General features: G+C 42.2%; 1 protein-coding gene across 2 annotated transcripts; it reads right to left on the minus strand.

Moving 5' to 3' along the window:
- Nucleotides 1-70: 70 nt before the first annotated feature.
- On the minus strand, nucleotides 71-10,783 carry uba3 (ubiquitin-like modifier activating enzyme 3). Of its 2 annotated transcripts, XM_083770555.1 has the most exons (17): nucleotides 10,754-10,783; nucleotides 9,616-9,736; nucleotides 9,208-9,288; nucleotides 8,976-9,058; nucleotides 8,671-8,751; nucleotides 7,879-7,922; nucleotides 7,710-7,774; nucleotides 6,574-6,729; nucleotides 6,349-6,451; nucleotides 6,100-6,213; nucleotides 4,013-4,066; nucleotides 3,850-3,886; nucleotides 3,101-3,182; nucleotides 2,349-2,449; nucleotides 1,369-1,432; nucleotides 771-825; nucleotides 71-562 (listed from the first exon to the last, which is right to left on the minus strand). In XM_083770555.1, exons 1-17 carry the CDS (start codon nucleotides 10,765-10,767, stop codon nucleotides 474-476), a joined length of 1,344 nt encoding a protein of 447 aa, XP_083626681.1. In that variant the 5' UTR covers nucleotides 10,768-10,783; the 3' UTR covers nucleotides 71-473. The 2 variants fall into 2 exon arrangements, 1 of the variants encoding a protein (XP_083626681.1); XR_014569586.1 differs by lacking the exons at nucleotides 71-562; nucleotides 3,850-3,886.
- Between the last annotated feature and the right edge of the window lie 12,936 nt (nucleotides 10,784-23,719).

The following is a 23,719-nucleotide window of genomic DNA, read 5'->3' on the forward strand; positions in this document are numbered from 1 at the left end:
CCCCATCTGGAAAACAGTTTCTTGTCATTATAATTCAAACACTACAAAAACACAACAGAGGCAGACCATATAAGAAAAACAACAACATATATTTTTTTATTCCAGTTATAACATTATTAACAAAGTCCAGTGTAGTGGTACGTTCAATACAGCAACTAAACATACACGCTCAGAATAAATAACAGATGAATCTGGACTGGAAATAAGTAACCTCTCTCCTGTTTTGCACAGAGCTAACGCACAAAATAGCCAAAAGCCAACAGGGTGTGAACACTTTGGCTTAAGTGCAAAATAGGGACTTCAGTCAGCGAGTGAGTGAGCAAGAACATAACATCAGAGCAATGAAATAGGGCTGTACCCTGTGTCTGAATACACAGTGTAAAGTAAACCATTTTGGGTTTCCAAATATTATGCACCATATTCGTGACTGGCCTTTAGTAACGGCATTTGTGGGTGGAGTAGGCCAGCTTCTCCTATGAGGTAAAGCAAAGTTTGAAGATCATGGTCTGCGGCGTGGTGACATCGGCTACAGCCAGCTCCTGTCCATCAGTCAGCCCCAACTCTGCAAAAAAACAAAGAAAAAACAACGGTTCACAACAAAAGTGAAGATAAGATTTATGTTAAAAAAAAAAATAATGAAAATGTCAAACACTTTCCAAACATTTTCGAATATCAGTGCGCTTGTACATATGCTATTGTTTTTAATAGTATTAATGGATATAAAGTGGTTAAAATTATTGTGATGCAATGTTAACTATACTTTGCCTCACCCTCCAGCGTTTTGGACAGATTTGGTCGCGTCCTCTGCTCGATTGAAACCACGCTCTGTCAACAAAAGCACACATTACTAGCAACATGTCCAGGGTGTGTACTTGTACATTATGGCTGGGGGATGTACTTGTACATGAAGCCACCTCACGCTACAGAAACAGGAGATAGGCTCCTGCTTTATGGGCCACATGGACTCTGCAACGTTTACTTACCGGTACTTACACAGGCCCCTTCTCCACCAAAATAACTTTCGTTCTTTATTTTGCTACTAAATAAATAAAGGTGATGGTTTATATCACATCTGCATCTTCCAACCTGAAGTGAATACAGGTAACTAGTGATATGCCCAATTTGGTTCCCACTTCAGGGTAAGAACTAAGAAGTGGTATTTTTTTGGTTCCAGTTCCAAACCAAGTTTTAGGGATCTGAACCAATTCATCTGGTTTAAAATTAGGCAGGAAAAAAAGAACGGAACCGTTTCTTTCCCGGTGAAAAATGGGCCACAGTAAAACCTGCAAAACCACCCCAACAGCTACCATGCAAGGCACAGACTAAGAACACACAACACAAAAGCTGATGAAACCAGAGGTAATTTACCTGTAAATATAATGTTTTGTTCTTTCCTTCCACTGTTGCGGTAATAGCAGGTGACTTCATTTGTCTGTGAATGTACAAATGTATTTAGTTATTGTTGAAGAATGAACCAGAGCAGTTTACCGATAACCTAATACAATTAATTAAACATTCATTCTCACAATTAAAGTGCATCATTATCTTCTACACTACTAAAGTTTGGCTGCACGATTATGGCTAAAATTGAAATCCCAACAATGTTTTGCTTAATATTGTAACCACGATTATTAATCACTTATTTGCAATTGTTGGGAATACATTTAGGAAAATTATGTTTTTATCATTACTTTTATTTGCATCATGTCTTTGTTGCTCATTGTGCTTATTGGTATAATAATGTCTTTGGTCAAATGATTTGTGGCCTCTGTGATTTTCTGTGCTTCTGTGAGCCTGATGGATGGAGAGATGTATACAATGTTTTGTTTGAACGTTGCCATTGGGCAGAAAACTCTTATCACATTATGTGTTTTTTCGTAAATTAATCATAACATAAGTAGCGGTTCCAGGTCTAAATGGGTTTGGGTTAACCCTTGTGTACTGGTGAGGAGACGAGGGCATGGTTGAATTAATTGCTAAGATTCACATTTACATAAAACCAACATTATAGACTATTTTCAATGAACTGTGCAGCCCTTATCTTCAGTATGACATACATTTGTAAACCTCAAACCAACTGTTGAATATGACTTAAGAGTCCAGCTGGGTAGTTACAGCGATATCAAGATAGGTGGGCACCAAGGAAGAGTGGGCACCTTGGTGTTAAATTGGCAATTTTTTTGTTGAAGGATAAAATTAAGTCTGATAATGATGTTCCATGCATATCTACATCATGTATACTTTAGACCATTTTTCTAATATCTTATTATTTAACATTTTGGAGGTGCCCAGATGTCCCCAGTGCCCACCTTTCCTGTATCAGCATATAAATGGTAATAAAAACCTACAGGGAGATGTTTTCGGTCATGTAATCGACCACCTCCTGCAACTTGGAGGATGAAGAGAAGCACAGGTCCAGAGGTACCTGGCTGCAGGCCGAGCAGTTCTCCTGTATCAAAAGAGAATGTTGTGTATCAAGTGCAAAACAGCTGACTTGATGTTATGTTTATGTTTTCGACATACATCACAATCACAGTGGATGAATCAGATGCATTGTTTAAAGCAGTGGTTCTCAAAGATCTTCTTTTTTTCCTTTTTTCTTACAAAACTGCTCTTCACTTCTGGGGGCCCCTGGAACAAAACATTTTAAGACGGGGGTACATAGAAATACATAGAAATTTGGGGGTCTTTGGCATGAAAAAAAAACGTTTGAGAACAACATACCCATTTTGGGTGGGAACCCCTTTTGGTGTTTTAACTAAGCAGTATATTATACTTTAGCTATTGAAAAATAGCAGATCTACAAGCTCATAGCGCGCCACCGAGTGGCGCGCTACGAGCTTATAGGTCTGCTATTTTTTTTTTAATCGTAAAAAATGTGGCTAAAATCTTTGAATATATATTCTTTCAACGTTTTATTTTATTTTAACGTCAGGCCTAAATGGGTTAAACAAAGTGTATATAGCACGAGTGCTAATTCTCAAAAGCTATCCACAGGAGGCTTTCCTAAAAAATTATATATATATATATATATATATATATATATATTATATATATATATATATATATATTACAGCATTATGTGTCCATGGAGACAAACCTTTCGTTCGGCCTCAAACGTGTAGGTGTACAGGCCATCAACGTCATTGAAGACCATGTAGTTGTTGAGAGGAATGTAAGCACTGCAGATGTGAAACATAATGTTATGAGTGCATGAATATACAGTTACATTATATATACATTGACCCTGACATCCCTATTTTGTGGCAAATCTGGAGCCTCTAATGTCCAAATGTTACTTTTCAGGATTCAAATTAAAAAACAACAAAAGTGGCAGATCTTGCAGATCTGTTGCTTTTGATACTTGTGTAGTATGTTCATTTAAAAAACTAGTTAGAATATGATTTCTGCTCGACGACAACAATATAGGGCTAAATGGTTAATGTCCTCTTGATGCATTATGGGCTGTGTCCTAGCAAGGCATTTTCTTTCCCTGAGCGCAATGTATGTTTTGAATTGTTTTCACAGGGAGCGCCATATACTGTAGTTATCGTATGCTATAAACGCCGGCAGATGGCGAGGCGCTCTGAGTGTGTATTCAGCACGGAGCCATGCTTGCATGTTTAGCATTTCTATCTGGTCGCAGAGTTAGAGAGTTCGAAAATGCTCCGCTTTTGTACGCTGCGCTCACTGTCATATCAATGTCATTAATGCAAAATCTCTCCACCCTCAAGTGTTCCCAGATCAGTGTTTTAGAAGAGCACCTTGCATTTTCTGCTGGGGAAAAAAGGGCTTTTGGTGGATACACAGCCATAGGATGGCATGTGAACAGCAGAGCTTCAAACACACCTTGATGCTATTTTGAATACCTCTGTTGCACAAGCAGCTGGAACACAAAGAAAAGAAAAATGACCAGGATTAGGCTGATATTATATTCTGTTCACAGAACATAAGCAGTCTCGAAGCTGTGTGGACAATGGTTAATGTTTACATGGCAGGTGTAATCATTTACCTGCAATAACTGCATTTGTGGATGCCACAGCTGGGATTATCCTCTTTACAACACCTGCAGAATGTTAAATAAAATTAAAAACCATCAATGAAACATGAATCACTATCACTACCAATGTACGTTTCAACTTGTGAAACAGGTAAGATTTTGTACTTATTAATCATCGCAAGCAGTTGCAGGTAGAGGACACAAATAAACTGCACGTCATGTCCTTTGCTAAATAAGCATATTTCCCATATTTGTCTCTCGTGTATTTATGCAGATGCAAATCCATGATATTTCTTTTCACCCTGCTGCACAATTACAGGAAGATGTGCAGCAACGTATTAACAAGACGCGGTTATGTGAGCTTAGCAGCATGAGGTGAGACCTGATTGGTGTAGCTCCATCAGCTGAGCTGTGTGGTTCACTGCTACTTTTGTGGCAGAGAGAGATGGACAGGCTACTCCCAGACAGTTGCTTCAAGAAGATGCAAGATGCAGCAAGCTGCATCTTGCATCCTCTTCAACTGACTGTCTGGGAGTACCTCATTCTAGGCAGCTGGCCCCTTCGGTGCAACACCGTGAAAAGCAGCTTGGTGTTGTGTGGCTGACAGAGGTAGTGTGAGCTCACCCTGGGTGAGTCTGTAGGTGACTGGTGTTGTGTGGTTGACAGAGGTAGTGTGAGCTCACCCTGGGTGAGTCTGTAGGTGACTGGTGGTGTGTGGCTGACAGAGGTAGTGTGAGCTCACCCTGGGTGAGTCTGTAGGTGAATGGTGTTGTGTTGCTGACAGAGGTAGTGTGAGCTCACCCTGGGTGAGTCTGTAGGTGACTGGTGTTGTGTGGCTGACAGAGGTAGTGTGAGCTCACCCTGGGTGAGTCTGTAGGTGACTGGTGTTGTGTTGCTGACAGAGGTAGTGTGAGCTCACCCTGGGTGAGTCTGTAGGTGACTGGTGTTGCGTTGCCGACAGAGGTAGTGTGAGCTCACCCTGGGTGAGTCTGTAGGTGACTGGTGTTGTGTGGCTGACAGAGGTAGTGTGAGCTCACCCTGGGTGAGTCTGTAGGTGACTGGTGTTGTGTTGCTGACAGAGGTAGTGTGAGCTCACCCTGGGTGAGTCTGTAGGTGACTGGTGTTGTGTTGCTTACAGAGGTAGTGTGAGCTCACCCTGGGTGAGTCTGTAGGTGACTGGTGTTGTGTTGCTGACAGAGGTAGTGTGAGCTCACCCTGGGTGAGTCTGTAGGTGACTGGTGTTGTGTGGTTGACAGAGGTAGTGTGAGCTCACCCTGGGTGAGTCTGTAGGTGACTGGTGTTGTGTTGCTGACAGAGGTAGTGTGAGCTCACCCTGGGTGAGTCTGTAGGTGACTGGTGTTGCGTTGCCGACAGAGGTAGTGTGAGCTCACCCTGGGTGAGTCTGTAGGTGACTGGTGTTGTATGGTTGACAGAGGTAGTATGAGCTCACCCTGGGTGAGTTTGTAGGTGACTGGTGTTGTGTGGCTGACAGAGGTAGTGTGAGCTCACCCTGGGTGAGTCTGTAGGTGACTGGTGTTGTGTGGCTGACAGAGGTAGTGTGAGCTCACCCTGGGTGAGTCTGTAGGTGACTGGTGTTGCGTTGCTGACAGAGGTAGTGTGAGCTCACCCTGGGTGAGTCTGTAGGTGACTGGTGTTGTGTGGCTGACAGAGGTAGTGTGAGCTCACCCTGGGTGAGTCTGTAGGTGACTGGTGTTGTGTGGCTGACAGACGTAGTGTGAGCTCACCCTGGGTGAGTCTGTAGGTGACTGGTGTTGTGTGGCTGACAGACGTAGTGTGAGCTCACCCTGGGTGAGTCTGTAGGTGACTGGTGTTGCGTTGCCGACAGAGGTAGTGTGAGCTCACCCTGGGTGAGTCTGTAGGTGACTGGTGTTGTGTGGTTGACAGAGGTAGTGTGAGCTCACCCTGGGTGAGTCTGTAGGTGACTGGTGTTGTGTGGCTGACAGAGGTAGTGTGAGCTCACCCTGGGTGAGTCTGTAGGTGACTGGTGTTGTGTTGCTGACAGAGGTAGTGTGAGCTCACCCTGGGTGAGTCTGTAGGTGACTGGTGTTGTGTTGCTGACAGAGGTAGTGTGAGCTCACCCTGAGTGAGTCTGTAGGTGACTCCTGTGATACTGAACTCTGCAGCCCTCTCCAGAGACTTCTGGTACGCCCACTGGATGTGCTCTGGGTCATCTCCATCCATTGCCACATCATCTGTTGACACACACACACACACACACACACACACGCACACGCACACACGTTAAATTCTGGGAAGCCACATAAGTCTGAATAAAGCTAATAATTGTTGTTTTATCTAACAAATCCTCATGTTGAGTGAGTATCTACCTCCAAAGGGTTTCTCTTTGGGCCATAGCAGCATGCGGACATACTCAACACAATGTTCGGGCAACCGTGGCATGGAGGCTATGGTGCACATGGGGAAGTTGATCTAAGAGAACAGAGATACATTTCAAAGAGGGAACTGGTTATTCCACATGTATTGTATTGACAGTCTTTGATGACACCTTCACATTACTGGGATTGCCGGCTCCCATCACAATGCTAAGCTACCTGAGGTGGGTAAAGCTCCAGGGTGCAGTCGATGCAGGCGCTCATGCCCGGCAGAATGACTCTTGCATTGCCTTTAAAGCCTTCAGTCCCTCCGTCAATGAAAGGAATGATGGAACTCGGGTCCAGGATACCATCGTCATATACCCGCAGAGACAGCTATGCAGAAAAACACACGTAGTATTACAAATTATGAAGTGAGTGACAAGGTAATGTCATTTGTATAGCACATTCCAATAGCAAGGCAATTAAATGTGCATTGTCCAGAACATCAAGCAAATGAAACATAATTATACAATGAAATTAGGATGCATGGCACAAAATAGTAAGTAAAACTAACAGATCCAATTGCAGTGCAGATTGCAGAAGAGAAAGAAAAGGAAAAAAGAAAAGTAACTCAATGAAAGGCAGCAGTAAACAGAAAGGTTTTTAGTTGTGTTTTTAACGAAATAAGAGTGGCAGTTTGGTCCAGATATGTGGTGCATAAAAACTAAATGTGCTTCCCCACGTTAAATTTTGATTCTAGGGACATAGAATCATAAATGTATTTTGGCCCTAAACCATTCAAAGCTTTATAGACCAACAGTAGTAAACAGTAGTCAGTAGTCAAGTCTAATGAAGATGAATGTATGTATGCTTTATTGCCTTTACATTTTTTTGGCAGTAGCTTCTCTTCACTGAAAGTGCGGAACGTGCGTGGAGGAACCCACGCTATTTATCCCAGTTCCGCTTATGCTGGAATGTGTGTGGAACCTGCATTATCAAGGGGCGGATTAAAAAGAAATTACTCTGGTGAAAAAAACGCCCCATATTTGCATAATGGTTCATGATTGGTGCCTCACAACTTCGGGGGCAACGAAATCCAATCACAACCGATTGGGGCCAGACCTAATCTGCCGAGGGCAATGTTCTTTATTTATTTTTGCATTGGCAGATTTGTCTGGTTTCCAGGCTAGGCCCGAGCAAACTATGTATGGAGTTGCTACGAGTGCAGTGACAGAGATCATCCTCCCCCCAACCACCTTCCCACCCTCAAACACGGCAATTTGGTTCATTGGCACACCCAGCCAAGCCAGATGCACAGCAGAGGAATGGTACCCCGGTCTCCACGGTTTTCCAGACAAAAAGAGGTAACCTACCAGCATACCGTTCAGCCACCTCCGAGCAACTACAGAGTCCAGTCCACAGACAATGATATGGAATTCTAGGTGAAGACAAAGACAACTTAGCAATGTGAATCTCAATAATAATGACAATGCCTTTATCAGAGACAGGTAACGCAAATAAAAACAATATAATGATGCTTACGTCTGTAAAAAGTCTCCTCCATGTCTTGTATTTTCTTGAAATGGCTGTGTGAAGGATTAAGGGAGATTTGATACTTTAGGTGTCGGAGTACATGGAGAATTCAAATTGCAGCTTTTCAGAAATTGGATATCACGATAGCAAATAATATACAGAACACGAAAAAGATGCAGCTATATTGCATGCTCAGTGTCAATACTCTGAGTCCGTGGCCTCTAGTTTGAGGGCGGCAAACTGGCGCACTGTGTCTGTAACCACCCAGCGCAGTGTTTTCTCAGAGTAATGCTGGCGCTGACGAAATCTCCTGTCACCATAGAGACGTGTGGTGGCAGGATATTACCATAGGAGTACTGTGAGCCAAAACCATAGACGTGGGTGTGTCAGCAATATTCCACTGAAATTGTGCCAGTTTGACTAATTAATTATCTCCCATGACTGCCATAACTAATGGGTGAGGAAAGTATTATGTCCCCCTCGTCCCCTTTAATTGGAGAACCATGTAAATTGAATAGAGCACACTAACCCAAATTAAAATGCCAATATGAAATGACAATAAAAGGCAAATGTTCTTGTGGTGGAAGCCAAGGTCCCCTTTCATTAAGCCAACCTTTTAGCCTGTGTTAACACCAGCTGTACCAGTTCCACTGCAATGTCACTTAATGCCCTCAATACTAGAGGTCCTTTTCTCTGAGTAATATGTTTAGATTGAGACAATCATCTCAATAGCTTCTATCTAAAAATAGGTCCTGTCTTTCATCACAATGCACTACGCATTATAATTTAAAAAAAGGATACGGGACCACACAACAACCGGGAATTCGACTGTTAATAAAATCAGCCGCTACGTCTGCCTTGGGTCGACCAACATCTTTGGGCCTTGGGAGTGGAAGAAAAGTGAACCAAATATTAACACCAAACTTGAGTGCTAATTAGAATTAATTAATAAATATGAATAATAATGATAAACAATATCCATTATTATAAATAATATGTATATGTATATTATAATAATGTATAAATGATACAAAAATAATCATCACAACACTTAGAAGTGTGAGTGAGCAAAGAAGTAATTGAAACATAGGTACTCTGATAGGTACCTGAAAAGAAACTGTCTGTTGAGGTTGGAGACATCAATGGTGTCCATGTCAACCACATGGATATTACGAAAGCCTGACAAAGCCTGCTCGGTGGTATGACAACAGGAAATTATAAAGTGTAGGCTGTTAGTGCATGGTAACATAACACATGCATAATTCAGATAGACTAGGTAGATAGGTGACTGAAATCACAACACAAGTGTCTGAGTTTTTGTGGATTGATGCTTCGTACCAGGTCTTTGAGAAGCTCACATCCAAGGCCACCCGCACCAACGACTAGAACTTTGCAGACATCCAACAGAAACTGCAGTGACTGCAAGGAAAAGAGAAAAGGGGATTTGGCATTATAGGATCATACATTCTATGGCAAACCACTGCACTGCTTGCATTCAACCTGTTCAGGCTGTGATGTCCCAACATTTGAACTAACTGGGGACCCCCCAAAACAATCATATTTGTTATATGATTAGGCCTATATATCATTTGACAATTTGGCCAATGTTTGACCAGTTTTTATAGTTTTATAATTTGTTGATTACTTTAGATGCAGTAATGGTCTTTTTCTTTTCTTGTAGGTATTAAAAAGGTCTAAAAGTCCTTACATTGTCACTTCACTGTCATCTGAGGAATGAAATGTTACCTCTGTGTTGGCTTCAAAGTCAGGGTGTGTGAATGGCCCGGATCGCTCCATAAACTTTTTGATATGGTTCCACCTTCCCTCCCATTCGCTCCGATCTCCTACGCCTCCATCCACCACCATCCTTGAAACACCACATATGATGCGCATGTTTGATTAGCACATACCACCCCATGACCATCACGACTTATGATTAAGCCATTAAAACCGGGGAAGCATCTGTCATTTTAGATTTATAGCAACAACGTTTTTTTTCCTGAAAACTCTTTAAGATTTAGATTAGAATGGTTCTCAACTGCGAGCTTGTACATCTTCAATTTTTTTAACATGTTTGAAAAATCTTGAAACTTGAAAGTGCCTGAAAATGTTGAATAATTGGGATTTTCTTTTAATAAACACATCTTCTCTTCTGTGGGGTCCCTGGCACAAAACATTTTCAGGTGGGGGAGAGGGGGGTCTTTGGCCAAATACATATTCATGTGAAGCTCCATGGCATGAAAAAGTTTGAGAACCACTGAGTTAGAGAACCAACAGGACACAGGACCCCAATGGAAACAAGCCATAGTGCTTTCTTGGGTTCAATTATTTTAGCATTGTATTTGTATTAAACAGCACTTTCTCTGCTATTTAGCAATTTGTTAATAAAGTATAATCAATCAATGAATCAATCAGGACAATATAAGTGGGGGGCGTTCCCTGCTAGGTGTGTGGTAAGTAACAGCTGCTCCAACCAGATATACACTAGGTGGTGTATGCTTTTTCTTTCATGACAAGAAGAGGCAATGTTGCATCATGATCAACACAATATTAACTAACTATATGGTCCTGTTGTTGGCTAAGTATCGATGTGATCGATTTGCACATTACCCGTGACGGGCACTGACGGATAGCCTAGCTAGCTGCCAAGGTAACTACCTAACCTACCTACCAAGTACCAATGCGTTAATGTTAGCCAGCTAGCTAACATTAACCTTCCCAAGCTGAAAGCTTCCGTCGTTACTAATAATCTCCCGCTACTCTGACTATTTTCTAAAATAAAAATAATGTTCCATCGTGCTCATCAGGGTTATTTATTATTGACATGGCAAAGCATTGTTCTTGCAGTCAGTCATTCACTGGTTTCTGCAGCAGCGGTACTTACGGCTCGTCCGCCATGTTTCGTCACTTTCGTGTTACTTTATCAACAAAGCATTTTGCTGACAGAAACCAGCCTCGAGCTACACACACAACAACCAACAGATGGCAGCATCGAGCTGTACAGTGTTCTGGCCCAGAGCCTTAAATATAGCCTAATGTTCTGGCGTGGTTCTCAACCTGTGGTTACATTGCTGCCTACTATAAGAAAGAGGCAAACATTTTGAAAATAGCTGAGGCCTTGTACATCTGCTATTTTCACAGTATTTATCTGTGGAACCAGCGGTGGCTGGCTCAGGGGTAGAGTGGCTGGATGGTAACCGCAAGGTTGCCAGTTCAAACCCCTGCTCCCCCAGACTCCAGAGTTAGTGTGTTAGTGCCTTGGATAAAAGAGCTATATAAATGCACCATTTACCACATAGGTTTAATGTTTGTCTTTAGTTCAATGTTTGTTTTGTAAGCACATTGAAAATAAAGGGAAAATTCACGTCATAACGTGTCATTTACGTCATATTGTCTCTTTTTTGTTAACGGCGTTTAATGTTTGTGTTTGCACCGTTTGTTTTAAACCATTACATCACCTAATCAACATGAGTTAGACTTTAATATATTAGCGCCCTTCACTTCACACGGGTGTGATTTTTACCATTTACCATTATTATGATGGGTCCTCATCTCTCTCTCTAGGTCGTCCTCAGACGAGCCCTCCATCGTCGCTTCCAGTCATCCCGGACTCCATACATCTGGCCAGTTCGTTGGTACTTTGCGCTCCTACGTCGTTCTTGATGACATCCACGTACGTATGTTGGTGTGGGACGTCCTCGTGACCGATGAGGAGTGTTGGTTGAAGGTTCCCACAGCACAAATTTGCTAGTCTCATTCTCTTGGCTGCTATTTTCTGGCTCACCCTTGGTATTCCCTCATACAGAGTCTTGGTAGTAACATATTCACTCTGGCTGATGTTAAGTACTGCACGCAATGTTTAAATGTGTGTACCGTCCGTTTCTATGCAACAAGTTTCTGGAGTTTCTGTATTGTTTTAATAGTGGCAAAGAGGAAGAAGAGTCTTTTTCAGAGGTCAGTGGTAATGACTGTTTAATCACTCTTGCCCTGTGTAGGATATAATGTGGCTACAGATTAGCAATTATCTATTAAAAAAACAGTTAACAACAGGCAAGGAGACAGGGAGAAAATGATCCATCTGAGTGAACTAGATCTGTTTCAAGAAGAAAGAGTCCTTGAAAATGGCAATTAATCTTATTTGGCCTGGATGCAGACTCTGATCAATAATTCAGAGAACTATACAATATCTTTGCATCACTCCTTACAGACATGATCTAAAATGAACAAGAAAACAAAGCCCATACATAGCCCAGTGTTGGGAAATTAACAATATTATTAAGTAATATTACTCGGGTACCGAGTTCAGCTTTGCATGGCACAAGTCATGAATAAGGCATGAGACCCAGACAGGCTCAGCTACTTCTATTTGGTTTAATGGGTTTACTAGTGAGTACAGCTCCTTTAGTGAGTATCCAATCTACTCTGTGACCATAATGTGCTAATGGTTCTTGGTGTTTAATCTCTCATCACAGAATGATTAATAAACCCTGGATGTGCCTCTGTGCATCTTAAGAGACATGCCTGCAGGCACATTTAACGTCATTAATCCATCTGTCCACAGTCCACCCAAATTGAAAGAAAATGTGGAATATAGTTCTGCAGAGGTCACCAAAAAGCTGTACCTACTATATAAGTTATGCAAATGATATGAACTAGCATTTTACACTACCATTCAGAAGCAGGTGTGTGTGTGTGTGTGTGTGTGTGTGTGTGTGTGTGTGTGTGTGTGTGTGTGTGTGTGTGTGTGTGTGTGTGTGTGTGTGTGTGTGTGTGTGTGTGTGTGTGTGTGTGTGTGTGTGTGTGTGTGTGTGTGTGTGTGTGTGTTCAGTAGTACATGGTGCAGTTGGGAGACAAATTTAGGGGAGCATTCAGACATCTGTGCATTGTGTATTCATGCAGTGTGAAGCTCTCTCTCTCTCTCTCTCTCTCGGTGGGTCCAGCGTGAGTGGGGCGTCACATTCCCTTCCTTAATCTTAATGAGATTTTTGTTCCGAGTGACAGCCTCTGAAAACTGATGACTAATAATATTAACCCTCATGATGTCCTTCATAGCTGACTGGCCTGCTCATTTCTGTCCCTTTTTTCTATTTGCTTCTGTCTACCATCCTTTTTCATTTGATTTCAATTGAATTATGCCAATATTCCAAACAGCACGGCAGTGTGATATGAATCCCATTAACACATGCTCAGTGGCCTCGTGGTTATATTATCCAATATCCACCCTGATATTGGAAGGTCCAGGTTCGATTCCCCGGCCAGGGCAGTACTATACAAATTGGACCAATGCTTCCAAGTGTGGGGGTGAATCCCTGTGATATACTAGCGTGTCCAGGAGATGTACTTGTACATCAAGCCACCTCACGTGGTACAGACACAGGAGATGGGCTCAAGCGACATGGAACTGCAAGGCTTAGCCGACTATACTTACTGTTTCCCAATCCATGCAAGTGCTTGTCAGGGTGGGGGGTCCCCAGTTCAAATATGATTATTTGGGGCGATGAACAATTTGGGAACCCTTGACTTTGTACAGATGTGTGCATGTTGTGCGCTTGTAGATTGTATTACAAAGTATCAAAATTGCGCTGGATCAGAGGCATTACTTGCCGTGGTGCCGTTGAGTGTGTGTTTACTCCAAAGTAGGGCAGCTGTCCACTGCCGGTCAAACAACGTTCCCGTACAGACACATTTGTGTATGTTTTATTGAAATGCCATCCATCATTCCCCACACCTCGTGGACATTGTGGAGGAGGAGGAGGGACATTGTGGAGGAGGGACATTGTGAATGTCATCCAGTGCCTTTGAGGTGACCCAACTCGCTGCCATCCATCACAGCCAAATGTCATTAATGTATCCATGAAGGGCTTGAATTGACCAGAGCAGACCTGATGACAGCAGGCTATCTGTCATATGACAAAGTGGTCGGACAGAAGAACCTCAGAGACAGTGGTGGAAGAAGTACTCGGATGTTTTACTTAAAGGTGGGGGTTAGTGATTATGTTTCGTTTTGTTCAGAGCCTCCATGTCGCTCCAGCTCTTTGGTCGACAGAAAACTCTTCAGTTCGGGATACCAATTTTATCCAATCACGAGAGAGAACTCACACTGGAATGGATGCAGGATAAGCAAGTAAAATTGGAAGTGATGACCTCTTAACTCCATAGTTTCACTTTTTTGCGTTATCTTGTAAATGAACGTCTTATTTGACGATACCACAGAGTCACACAAAAGCATTAAGTAGCAGATCCACAAGCTCAACTTGTCGATCTACAATTTCTGAATTTGAATCCTGAACAGTAACAGTTTTGGGAGGTTTCCACCCGACAGAGATGGAAATGTAAGTGACTGTTCAGATCATTAGCTCAACACCACACAGTGTGTATTTTATCCCTAGAACATTAGCTCAACCACACAGTGTGTATTTTATCCGTAGAACATGAGTTGATGCGGACGTCGTCGGTTCATTTGGCCAGTGGTGGAATAAGTACTACATTTCTTAACACTGCAATGTAGAAGCAGTCAGGTAATCAATATTTACTTGAGTAAAAGTACAATTTGGCATATTGGCATCAAAATATACTTAAAATACAACAAGATATGCAGAATGTCCCGTTTCACAAGGTATCAAATGTATGGGCTGAAGGGCTGAAGTGGTTAATGTTTGTTTTGTAACAATAATCAAACTCTACAAACTATCTAGTAACCAAAGTTTTCAAATAATTGAAGTGAAGTAAAAGTAGTTGAAGTACAATATTTGGCTCTGAGATGTTTTGGGGAAGTGAAGTACAAGTACCTCAACATTGCACTTAAGTACAGTCAGTACTTGAGTTAAAGTACAGTACTTGAGTTAGTGTACTTAGTTTACTGTACACCACTGCACTTGGCCAATACATTTAATTCCATTTAAACATACAGTTTGCCTTCCATTAGGAGGACTTGTGAAGTGGTGCTGATGGCGATAACCGTGATCTGTCACTGGGATGATGTCCCATGTAGGGCACGGAGCAGCGCTGTCAGCCGGAGGGGGGAGGACACTACACTGTGATGTTGTGTTGACTTGTGGTGAGTGATTGATGACTCTTCATGTTGTACTGCTTTGATTAAGACGCCCGTGATTTATCGCCACAGCTCACAACATCATTAGACTCTGCCTATATACACTGTTGTATCTCTGATCCCTCTGTGTGTGTGTGTGTGTGTGTGTGTGTGTGTGTGTGTGTGTGTGTGTGTGTGTGTGTGTGTGTGTGTGTGTGTGTGTGTGTGTGTGTGTGTGTGTGTGTGTGTGTGTGTGTGTGTGTGTGTGTGTGTGTGTGTGTGTGTGTGTGCGTGCGTGCGTGCGTGCGTGCGTGCGTGCGTGCGTGCGTGCGTGCATGCGTGCGTGTGCGCGCGTGCGTGCGTGCGTGCGTGCGTGCGCGTTCTCCATACAGTATTGTGAATGTATAAGTCTGAAGGCTTGCCTAATACTCAACATTTTCATTGTATTAAGGCAGGAGGAAGCATCCCTTGTTGCGCGTTAGACACTTATTAAATGATTCTGTATGTGTGATGGATGTGTTTACTTTGAACTGTAATTGCCTGGAGTGTCTTCACTTCATTGTTTTCAGAGAAGCTATGCCCTGTAAATAGATCTTATCTCCTGTGTAAATGCATTGTTGCCTGCCGCACTCAGGTTCAGGTCTGTGGGTTTTTGGTTTGCCTTGGTGTCTTCAGTTTGACAGAGTGGAAGACGCGAAGATAACAGCGAACCCACGGCGAGGGCCTGAGATTCCATCTCTAAAATGTCAATAAACAGCTCATCATAATGGACAAAGACTCAGGCTTTATTTGGCTTGCACGCAGTAATGAGCTGCTCTGTTCTGGAATTAAACATTTCACAGTGTAAAAGGAAAATACTTTGGCAACTGTTGTTGTTGGGACTGTCAGTTGACACAAGAGAGCAAGATCTGAGATGTTTCCAGTGATGGACTCGGTTCCACAGATGTGAGCTTGTAGATTAGCTGTTTTCCCATTTTTGCCTCTTTCTCAGCCAGGTAATATTTCACAATTTGGCGTTGGTTTATTGTTTACTGTTGAGTGAGAAAACAATGTTGCACATTAAGCTAATCATCTGGGGTCTGGGCACCCCTCCAACGTCATCTGGGGACCACCCTGCCGGTCCCGAACCACTGTTCTAAGAAGCTAAGATGTTCAGTAATTAATACTACATCTTCCTGGTGTGTGTGAGGAGTGGGTGGGGCATCACCGCTGGTTTGCACTTTGTACTTCCTGTTTCTGATGGGCTGGGCTGGGCTGTGCTGCTCGCCACTTCCTGCCTGAGGGGTGGAGGGCTTCGCCGTGACCTTGCCTAGCGTGTTTTTGTTTCCCCGCTGTTGTGTTTAGTCCCCAGACAGGAGCTTTTCTAAGACGTAGGAAAGGCATGAGATGCAGTGGTGTGTAAAGTAGTAACTAAGTCAATTTACTCAAGTACTGTACCTAAGTACAATTTTGAGATAGTTTTACTTTACCGGAGACATAAACACAATCTAATAACTATAAATGCACCAAGTCTTACGTCTGTAATCCACGTAACTCGAGAACCGTTCGCCCCACCGACTTCAAATTCGACACACACGTTCCACCCCACCACAGTGCGGCCGGTATCGAGTCGGTCGGACATGCGGCTGTCCAGAACCGCCCCAAAAAGGCCTCTGCCCGGGCTCTGGACAGGGCCCCTGCCCAGTGTCCATATATGGAGCTGGCCTGTTCTGACATCATTCTGACATCTGCATAGACTCCATATTTGGGCATGCCTAACAAAGACCTCCATATATGGGTATAAAAGGGACACAGACATAATATCTGGGTGGGGCATGCATTTCCAACTGGCATCGTTCCAAGTAGGCCAGTGCCCAACGGGTACCGCTGTAGAGGCTCCAACGGGCACCGCTCTAGTATCCAAAAATACCAGTGGTTCCGATAAAAATTATTCCACAACCCACATATGGTTTTGGGAAACAATGATGTTGTACACTATGTGGCCGATTAACCCTATGCAGAATCACTATAGGATGTTAATATGATCTGTTATATTTTCTTACTATTATCAGAGCCTTTATGCTCTACTACTGTAGCTCACTGTATCTTTCCAGGGCACTATGGAGGAATATTACTAATTACCACAAGAAAGCCTTAAAAGATGCTGGAACGGAAATTTCCTCTCTGGCTATTTCAACAGCGTTTATTCCTGCCTGCGCTTCCTATTTCCTGTCCTCCTCATTACGCTTCCTGTTCTGCCATTCCTACTGTTCCTCCGTCACCATTGTGTCCCCCTCCTCCTCCCCCTCCTCCCTGATGAAAAGAGATTGTGTTCGGGAGACGACATCCATTCTGTCAGCAGTCACCCAAGAATTTCCTCCGATGAATCGGACGCCCCACGTGTTACTTTCATGCTTGGAATTCCCTATTGAAGTGTTGGTATAGACATCGGTTTACAGTTAGGAAGCCACCTGGCTCATTTTTCATCAATGTGTTTGCTGTGTAGAGGCACCCAACAGAATGATCAGTGGTGTAAACTACGTAATACTCAAGTACTGTATTTCCAATTTTCAGTATCTACACACTAAACCCAAGCGTTTAGGTTATAAACAGTATTAAACACTTATTTGTAACACTTTTTAAACGTGTCACAGTGTTTAGATTATAAACAGAAGAACATGTTTAATCGCCAGTAACACTTTTTAAACACATAAACGTGTTTAGTTTTTTACAATCAAAGTCAGTCATATAGGTGTTTAGAATTTTAACACTAGGTGTTCTCGTGAGGTGTTTGAGTGAACTCGTGTTCTACTGTATTTTATGACCATTAATAAACATTTGGCATTTTATTATTACACACATGGTGTTTAGGTTTAAACGTGTCACATGTTCCAGGGATTTACAGTGTACGTACATTTCGGCCATTTGAAAATAGCCGATTTGTATACATTTTTTACATATCTGAAAACATGTGAAATGGGACATTCTGTATGACTACTTTCTAGTCTTGATGCCAATACTTGCAGTTTATTTAAAAGAAAGATCACACTCGTGTGAAGTGAGTTGCTCTCTTATCATCATACATCACATTCTGTGCTCAGCCAATCCGTGCTCATACAGACAGACATACACACAAAGCTGTGCATAGGAGGGGCTAGCGTCCCTCAAAAATCCAATTATATGGATGTCAAGATCCGCATGGGAACAGCATGACTTCATGTGGATCTATAGTATTAGTCATCTATGATGTGTGTCTATGACATACAGTATGACTATTGACTACACATTTGCATAAGATTTAAACCATAGCATCACATCAACATTAGTTTAACCACTTCAACCCTGTATACATGAGCTATTTGGAAATAGCCCACGATACGACGTAATATGAGCTTGTAAGAGAGATTTAAATTGATTAATTTGGGGGTCCTTGCCGTGAAATTGTTTGAGAACCAGTGGGTTCAGCATCAGGTTTAAACCATAGCATCACATCAACATTAGTTTAGCCACTTCAACACTGTATACATTATAGCCATTTGGAAATAGCCCACGCTGCGACGCAATGTGAGCTTGTAAAAGAGATTTAAATTAATTCATTTGGGGGTCCTTGCCGTGAAATTGTTTGAGAGCCAGTGGGTTCAGCAACAGGTTTAAACCACTGTGAGTCCTGTTCTGTGTTCAGCCCTACTGTACGTTTCATTCTCTCTCCTCTTTCCTCTGTGCTGTGCAGGCCAGGGTGGAGCTATAGGAAGTGGGATATATCCTTCCTCTCTCTGCCGAGGACATGACTGAGGAGGGTGGAGGGGATGGATGGCGGGGCTGGGGCCCCTGCATGGCTGCACCTCCCAGTGAATGGACCGCAGACACAGCTAGGATCTCATCATGGCCTCTTTGGCTATGAAACATGCAGGTATATCAACCACAGTGTTATACTATATTGTTTCTGTCAGGCATAAACCTCTTATCTCCATGAACTAACTTTTTGTGTTTTTTTCGTAAAATGAATGCGATACTTGATCATCCTACAGCATCACACAAAAGCATCAAAAGTGGCAGATCCACAAGCTCAAAACGTGGCGCGAAGTTGCGCACTTTGAGCTTGTACAGTAGATCTGCTACTTTAGCTGTTTAAAAAAAAATTATCCTGAGGGCCGATTCATACTCCTATTTTACCGCTGTTTCGGCGCTGTAGCACCGAAGAGCCGACTTTAGGATGGTACCCGCACGGAGTGACGGTACCCCCCCCCCCCCCCCCCCCCCTAACAGTTTTGGTTATATGAGGTTTACACCCGACAGAGACGACATGTAAGTGTAATATCAAAGTGTAATTTCACAGTTTTAATGGCCCAAGAGGTTCACACAAAGAGTCAGCCGATAAAGACCTGCTGCTCATTGACTTGACAACACTGCGCCTTAATTAAGGTAATATGTGTCTTTAACAATGTCTATTAGCCATGTAATATCCCAAGTACAGGAGATATGCCCCATTCTCCGATTGGGATGAGTCATTTTATATGCACATATACTGGAATTTTATATCCACTCTGTATGGGCTAATGAAAAGAGTTGGAATGTATTTCAAGGCTTTATCACTTGGATTTCTTACAAAGTGGCATGCCATAATCATAACTCCCGGGTCTGTTATTTGAAGAAACTATATAGCTCACTGTGCACATTAATGAATCATAAGATTATTCATTTATGATCCACTTATTACTGATCTCTGTGGAGGCTATGCAAATATCTATCTAGTATCTTGATCTTGAATAATAATAATTATTGAATAATAGTACCAACTATAATAACAATATTGCACTACTTTATGTTTGTTTGGGTATTAATTATACTTTCACAAGTTTGACAAACTTGTTGACACGTTGTATGACCTATCTCTATTTTTAATTAAAGTGTAAGCACATGGTAAGTATAGTCGGTCAGTTATTTGAGCTAAAAGGATAACACAAAAACATCCTCTGGGAATTGTTTTTGTGGTCCTATGTATTCAATTCATGAACACAACATAAAAATAACACCAATACACTATCATCAACAACTGTAAAGTTGCCTCCTGAAAGATTGATTTGAACAGGCTAGCTGTTTTGAAGGAAGCCAGTGACCCACATTTTTTGAGGGATGGTGTCAGTCTGTCAGACCATTCCGCACTTTGGTGGCAGTGCAGAAAGATCATTTAACCATGTTTGTTCTATGGGTGTGTGGTACCCGATCGTTGTTTTCACTCCCTCAATTATTGTGGCTGTTGGTGTCACACTCACTTTGGTGAGGTAGTTATGATGTATAACTATGATGGTATTGAGGCCAGGGCATTGAAGGCAGAGCCACTTTGACGATCTTGTGCCCATTCACCTGATACAGTAGGTTTACACCCAGAGATATGACTTACTGCAGTTGCGTTCTCAAAGTGATGTCCGGGTACATTTTTATATTTCAAACTTCCGCTATTCGAAAATAGCTGATATACAAGTTCACAGTGCTTCGTGGCATGCATTTTTGAATGTGTGAATGAAAAGAAGAAAACATTTGAACACAAATCTTCTCTATATGGGGTCCCTGGCACAAAATATTTTCAGGCGGAGGTCCGTGGACAAAAACATACATTTGGGGGTCCTTGATATGGACATTGCTTTTTTTTTGAGAAGCACCGACGTAGGCTACTGTACTGCAAGACTGACATTGATCCAGCGCTGCTTGACAAACGAAAAACACCGCAGCTGATTTCTCACTCAAGAAACAACATGCAACCTGTCATATGGTGTTGAGCTCAAGGTTCTCCCCAGCTCGTCATAATGACTTCATTAGAGCACAATTGAAATGGGATCTTGATTAAAAACAATTTCAGTGGCAACGTATTTATCAAAATGGCAGCCAAGTGAAGTTTATGAGCTCCCGTGGACCAATCAGAGGCTTAATGTTTGCCAATTTACACTAGACATGCACGAACGCACGCACACACACAGTTTCTGGTGGTTTGGCAGTCATTTTGTGAAACAATTTGTAATAGTTGTTGATATAGAGAGATGCAAAACAGTGTTCCCTGACCGGGAATCGAACCCGGGCCGCGGCGGTGAGAGCGCCGAATCCTAACCACTAGACCACCAGGGAGGTGTAATAAGCATGTCTTAAATGTTTGGAATGTAGGGCAGCTGGCAGGACAGAATTCCACAGCCCTTTTTTTGAGTGGTGCAACCACTCCAAGGAACAGCAATGTCCGTGTTCACCTACCTACAGTGTGTGTCCGTTCGCTTATGTGACGTTAACCCACCTATGTGACTATGAGCACCAGTATGACTATTAGTACCAGTAGGGGGCGCTGTTGTGCCAGAAACAGAGAGAGAGATAGTGCTGCACTGTTGCCTGCCAATGAGAGAGAGAGAGAGAGAGAGGAGGGGGGGTGGGAGTTGCACCACTCAGTTCACACGGGTGTGATTTTTGACACACAGATCGAGTAAAACATTGCAAGAGAGTGACCACACACACACAAATGCACCCATGTCTCCCCATAGTGCGACTCAGAGAGGCAACAATTCTCTCTCTCCTGTGACGAAGGAAACATTTTCTCACTAAACCCCAGTATTAAGCTACTTGAGTAACTCAGTCAAATTTGTACTTGAAGTTAATTCCTGGAGTACCTGTTTTTAGAGAGGGGGGGGACCTGTATGTAGTTTATAAAATGTCCAAAGAATTCCAAAGCATTTAAAAAAATGTAAAATAATCTTTCAAAAAAAAGTCTGAAAAATGCAAAAGAAATTAAGAAATTTCAAAAAGAATAGTGAAAATAGCTGGTTAACAAGCTCTGAAGCTCACAAAGTGTCGCATTTCACACGCTGTGAGCTTGTTGATCAGCTACTTTCTCTACTTACTTAGTAGATCACAAGTAGAGCACAATTAAGTGGTAATAATAATAATACATTTTATTTAAAACGCCCTTTACATTTGAAACAAATCTCAAAGTGCTACAAGCTGAAATATTTAAAAAGGAAAAATAAGAATAAAAACAATTAAAACATTCTGTGGACACCTAAGCAGCTAAAAGGTTAAAAGAAGCACACGGGGCAGCTTAAAAGTCCAACTAGGCAAATGCCTTGCTAAAAAGGAAGGTCTTTAGTCCCTTTTTTAAAAGCAACTACGTGAATGAAGTGGTATGAAGTGGTTCATTCATATTCATGAATAATAATACTCTTTTGTAAGTAAGGGTCCCGAGGATCACCTCCTAAAAAGTGTGTGTAGTCAAGTACATTATTTGTCCGATCATTTTAGCCTGAGAGAAGCGGCAATATATCTCCCGTGACTGAGGTAACGGTAGCCTATACGTGTGTCACTGTCTCCCAGCATCAGCCTGACTGATTGCCAGTGTTGACACATGCCTGCTTGTGGTGCTAACACGCCCACATGCCCAGGAAATTAAACGCTGTGCTGCAGGTAATAAAGGGAGTAAATCCTGGCTGTTGTGTCTCCTGATGGCTGGGGCGGTGACGCCGTTACGGGGACAAGGCATGCAGGGACCAGAGGTTTTTAGAATAAGGGATCACAGAGCAGAGCAGCACTGTCAATCAAACCTGTAAACGCAGTTTATGTTTACTGTATAAGAGCACGATGGCTGCTTGATTACTTTAGTGATAATCAACTAAAACATATGTAGGCCTTATTGAGAAGTGTTGGTTACTAGAGCGCAACACACAGACAGCACGTGACAGCTAGCCTATACTGATGGAAATTGAAATATTCTATGTTTCCATACTTTTATTTTTAATTCATATTATTTTAGTTTGTTTATTTAAAAAAATATGCAGCCACACTCCACAGTCACATTATGTGTAATGACTTCATCTCCTGAAAATATCCTGAAAACCAGTGGTTCTCGTACGTACATACATTATAAGGCCAAGTACCCCCAAGTTGATGTGTATTTTCCCCCTGTGAAGCCCCATTTTAAAAGATTTTGTGCGAGGTACCCCATAACTTAAGAGAAGATCAAGTCAAGATGTGAAATGAACCGATCTATAAATTCACAGCGAGTCCCACCGTGGCATATTATTTGTGTGTAGATTTTCTATTTGTTTCTGAAGAAAATAAATAATAGGACCTTACCTGTTTAAACTGTTCCCCATTTTGCTGGGAATCCCCCTGGAGGCCCCTGGAGGACCCCTGGAGCCCACTCGAGGACCCCTGGTGGTCCCGGCCCGGACCCCACTTTGAGAACCAGTGCTGTAAACCTTTCTCCTATACTCTATACTGCGGTACATAAAATACACATGTTCCGTTTATTCAATGTATCATAAGTCACCTGAATTAGCTGTCTACCAACCCAGATTGTATTCAGCCGAAGGAATATGAGATACCGTGAGTGAGGTCAATAAATCAGCATAATATGTCAAAAAAGACATACAGACATAAGGATTCCACGTTTTATTTTAAACATTCTCATCTATTTCGAATTCCAGAGAGTGTTGAGGAGAAGGATATCCATCTTTCTTCTACTTTATTAAGGCAAGGGGCTTTGGGGACATTCCAATCACAGCAGCAAGAAAATGCTCCAGTAAACAATGGCATACATTTCAAATAGTTCAAGATATACTGTTTATGTCATTCTTCTTAGGATTCTATATATCCAAGACACATCCTTGAATCATACTGATCATAATCACTTGATGTGTTGATTGTGTTGATGGTCCTGGGGACTTGTTTCCATTGTGGTCCTATGTATTCATCAACAGAGCATAGAATATTTACACATAAATAGAAAAAGGAAAATCTGCCCCACTGTATGCCCCCTCATTTCAATGGGATTAAATATCTAGTAGTTTTCCAACAGATGTTTTTTTT

The sequence above is a fragment of the Protomyctophum parallelum genome (assembly GCF_964188405.1).
Source record: "Protomyctophum parallelum genome assembly, chromosome: 8".
In the NCBI taxonomy this organism is placed as follows: domain Eukaryota; kingdom Metazoa; phylum Chordata; class Actinopteri; order Myctophiformes; family Myctophidae; genus Protomyctophum; species Protomyctophum parallelum.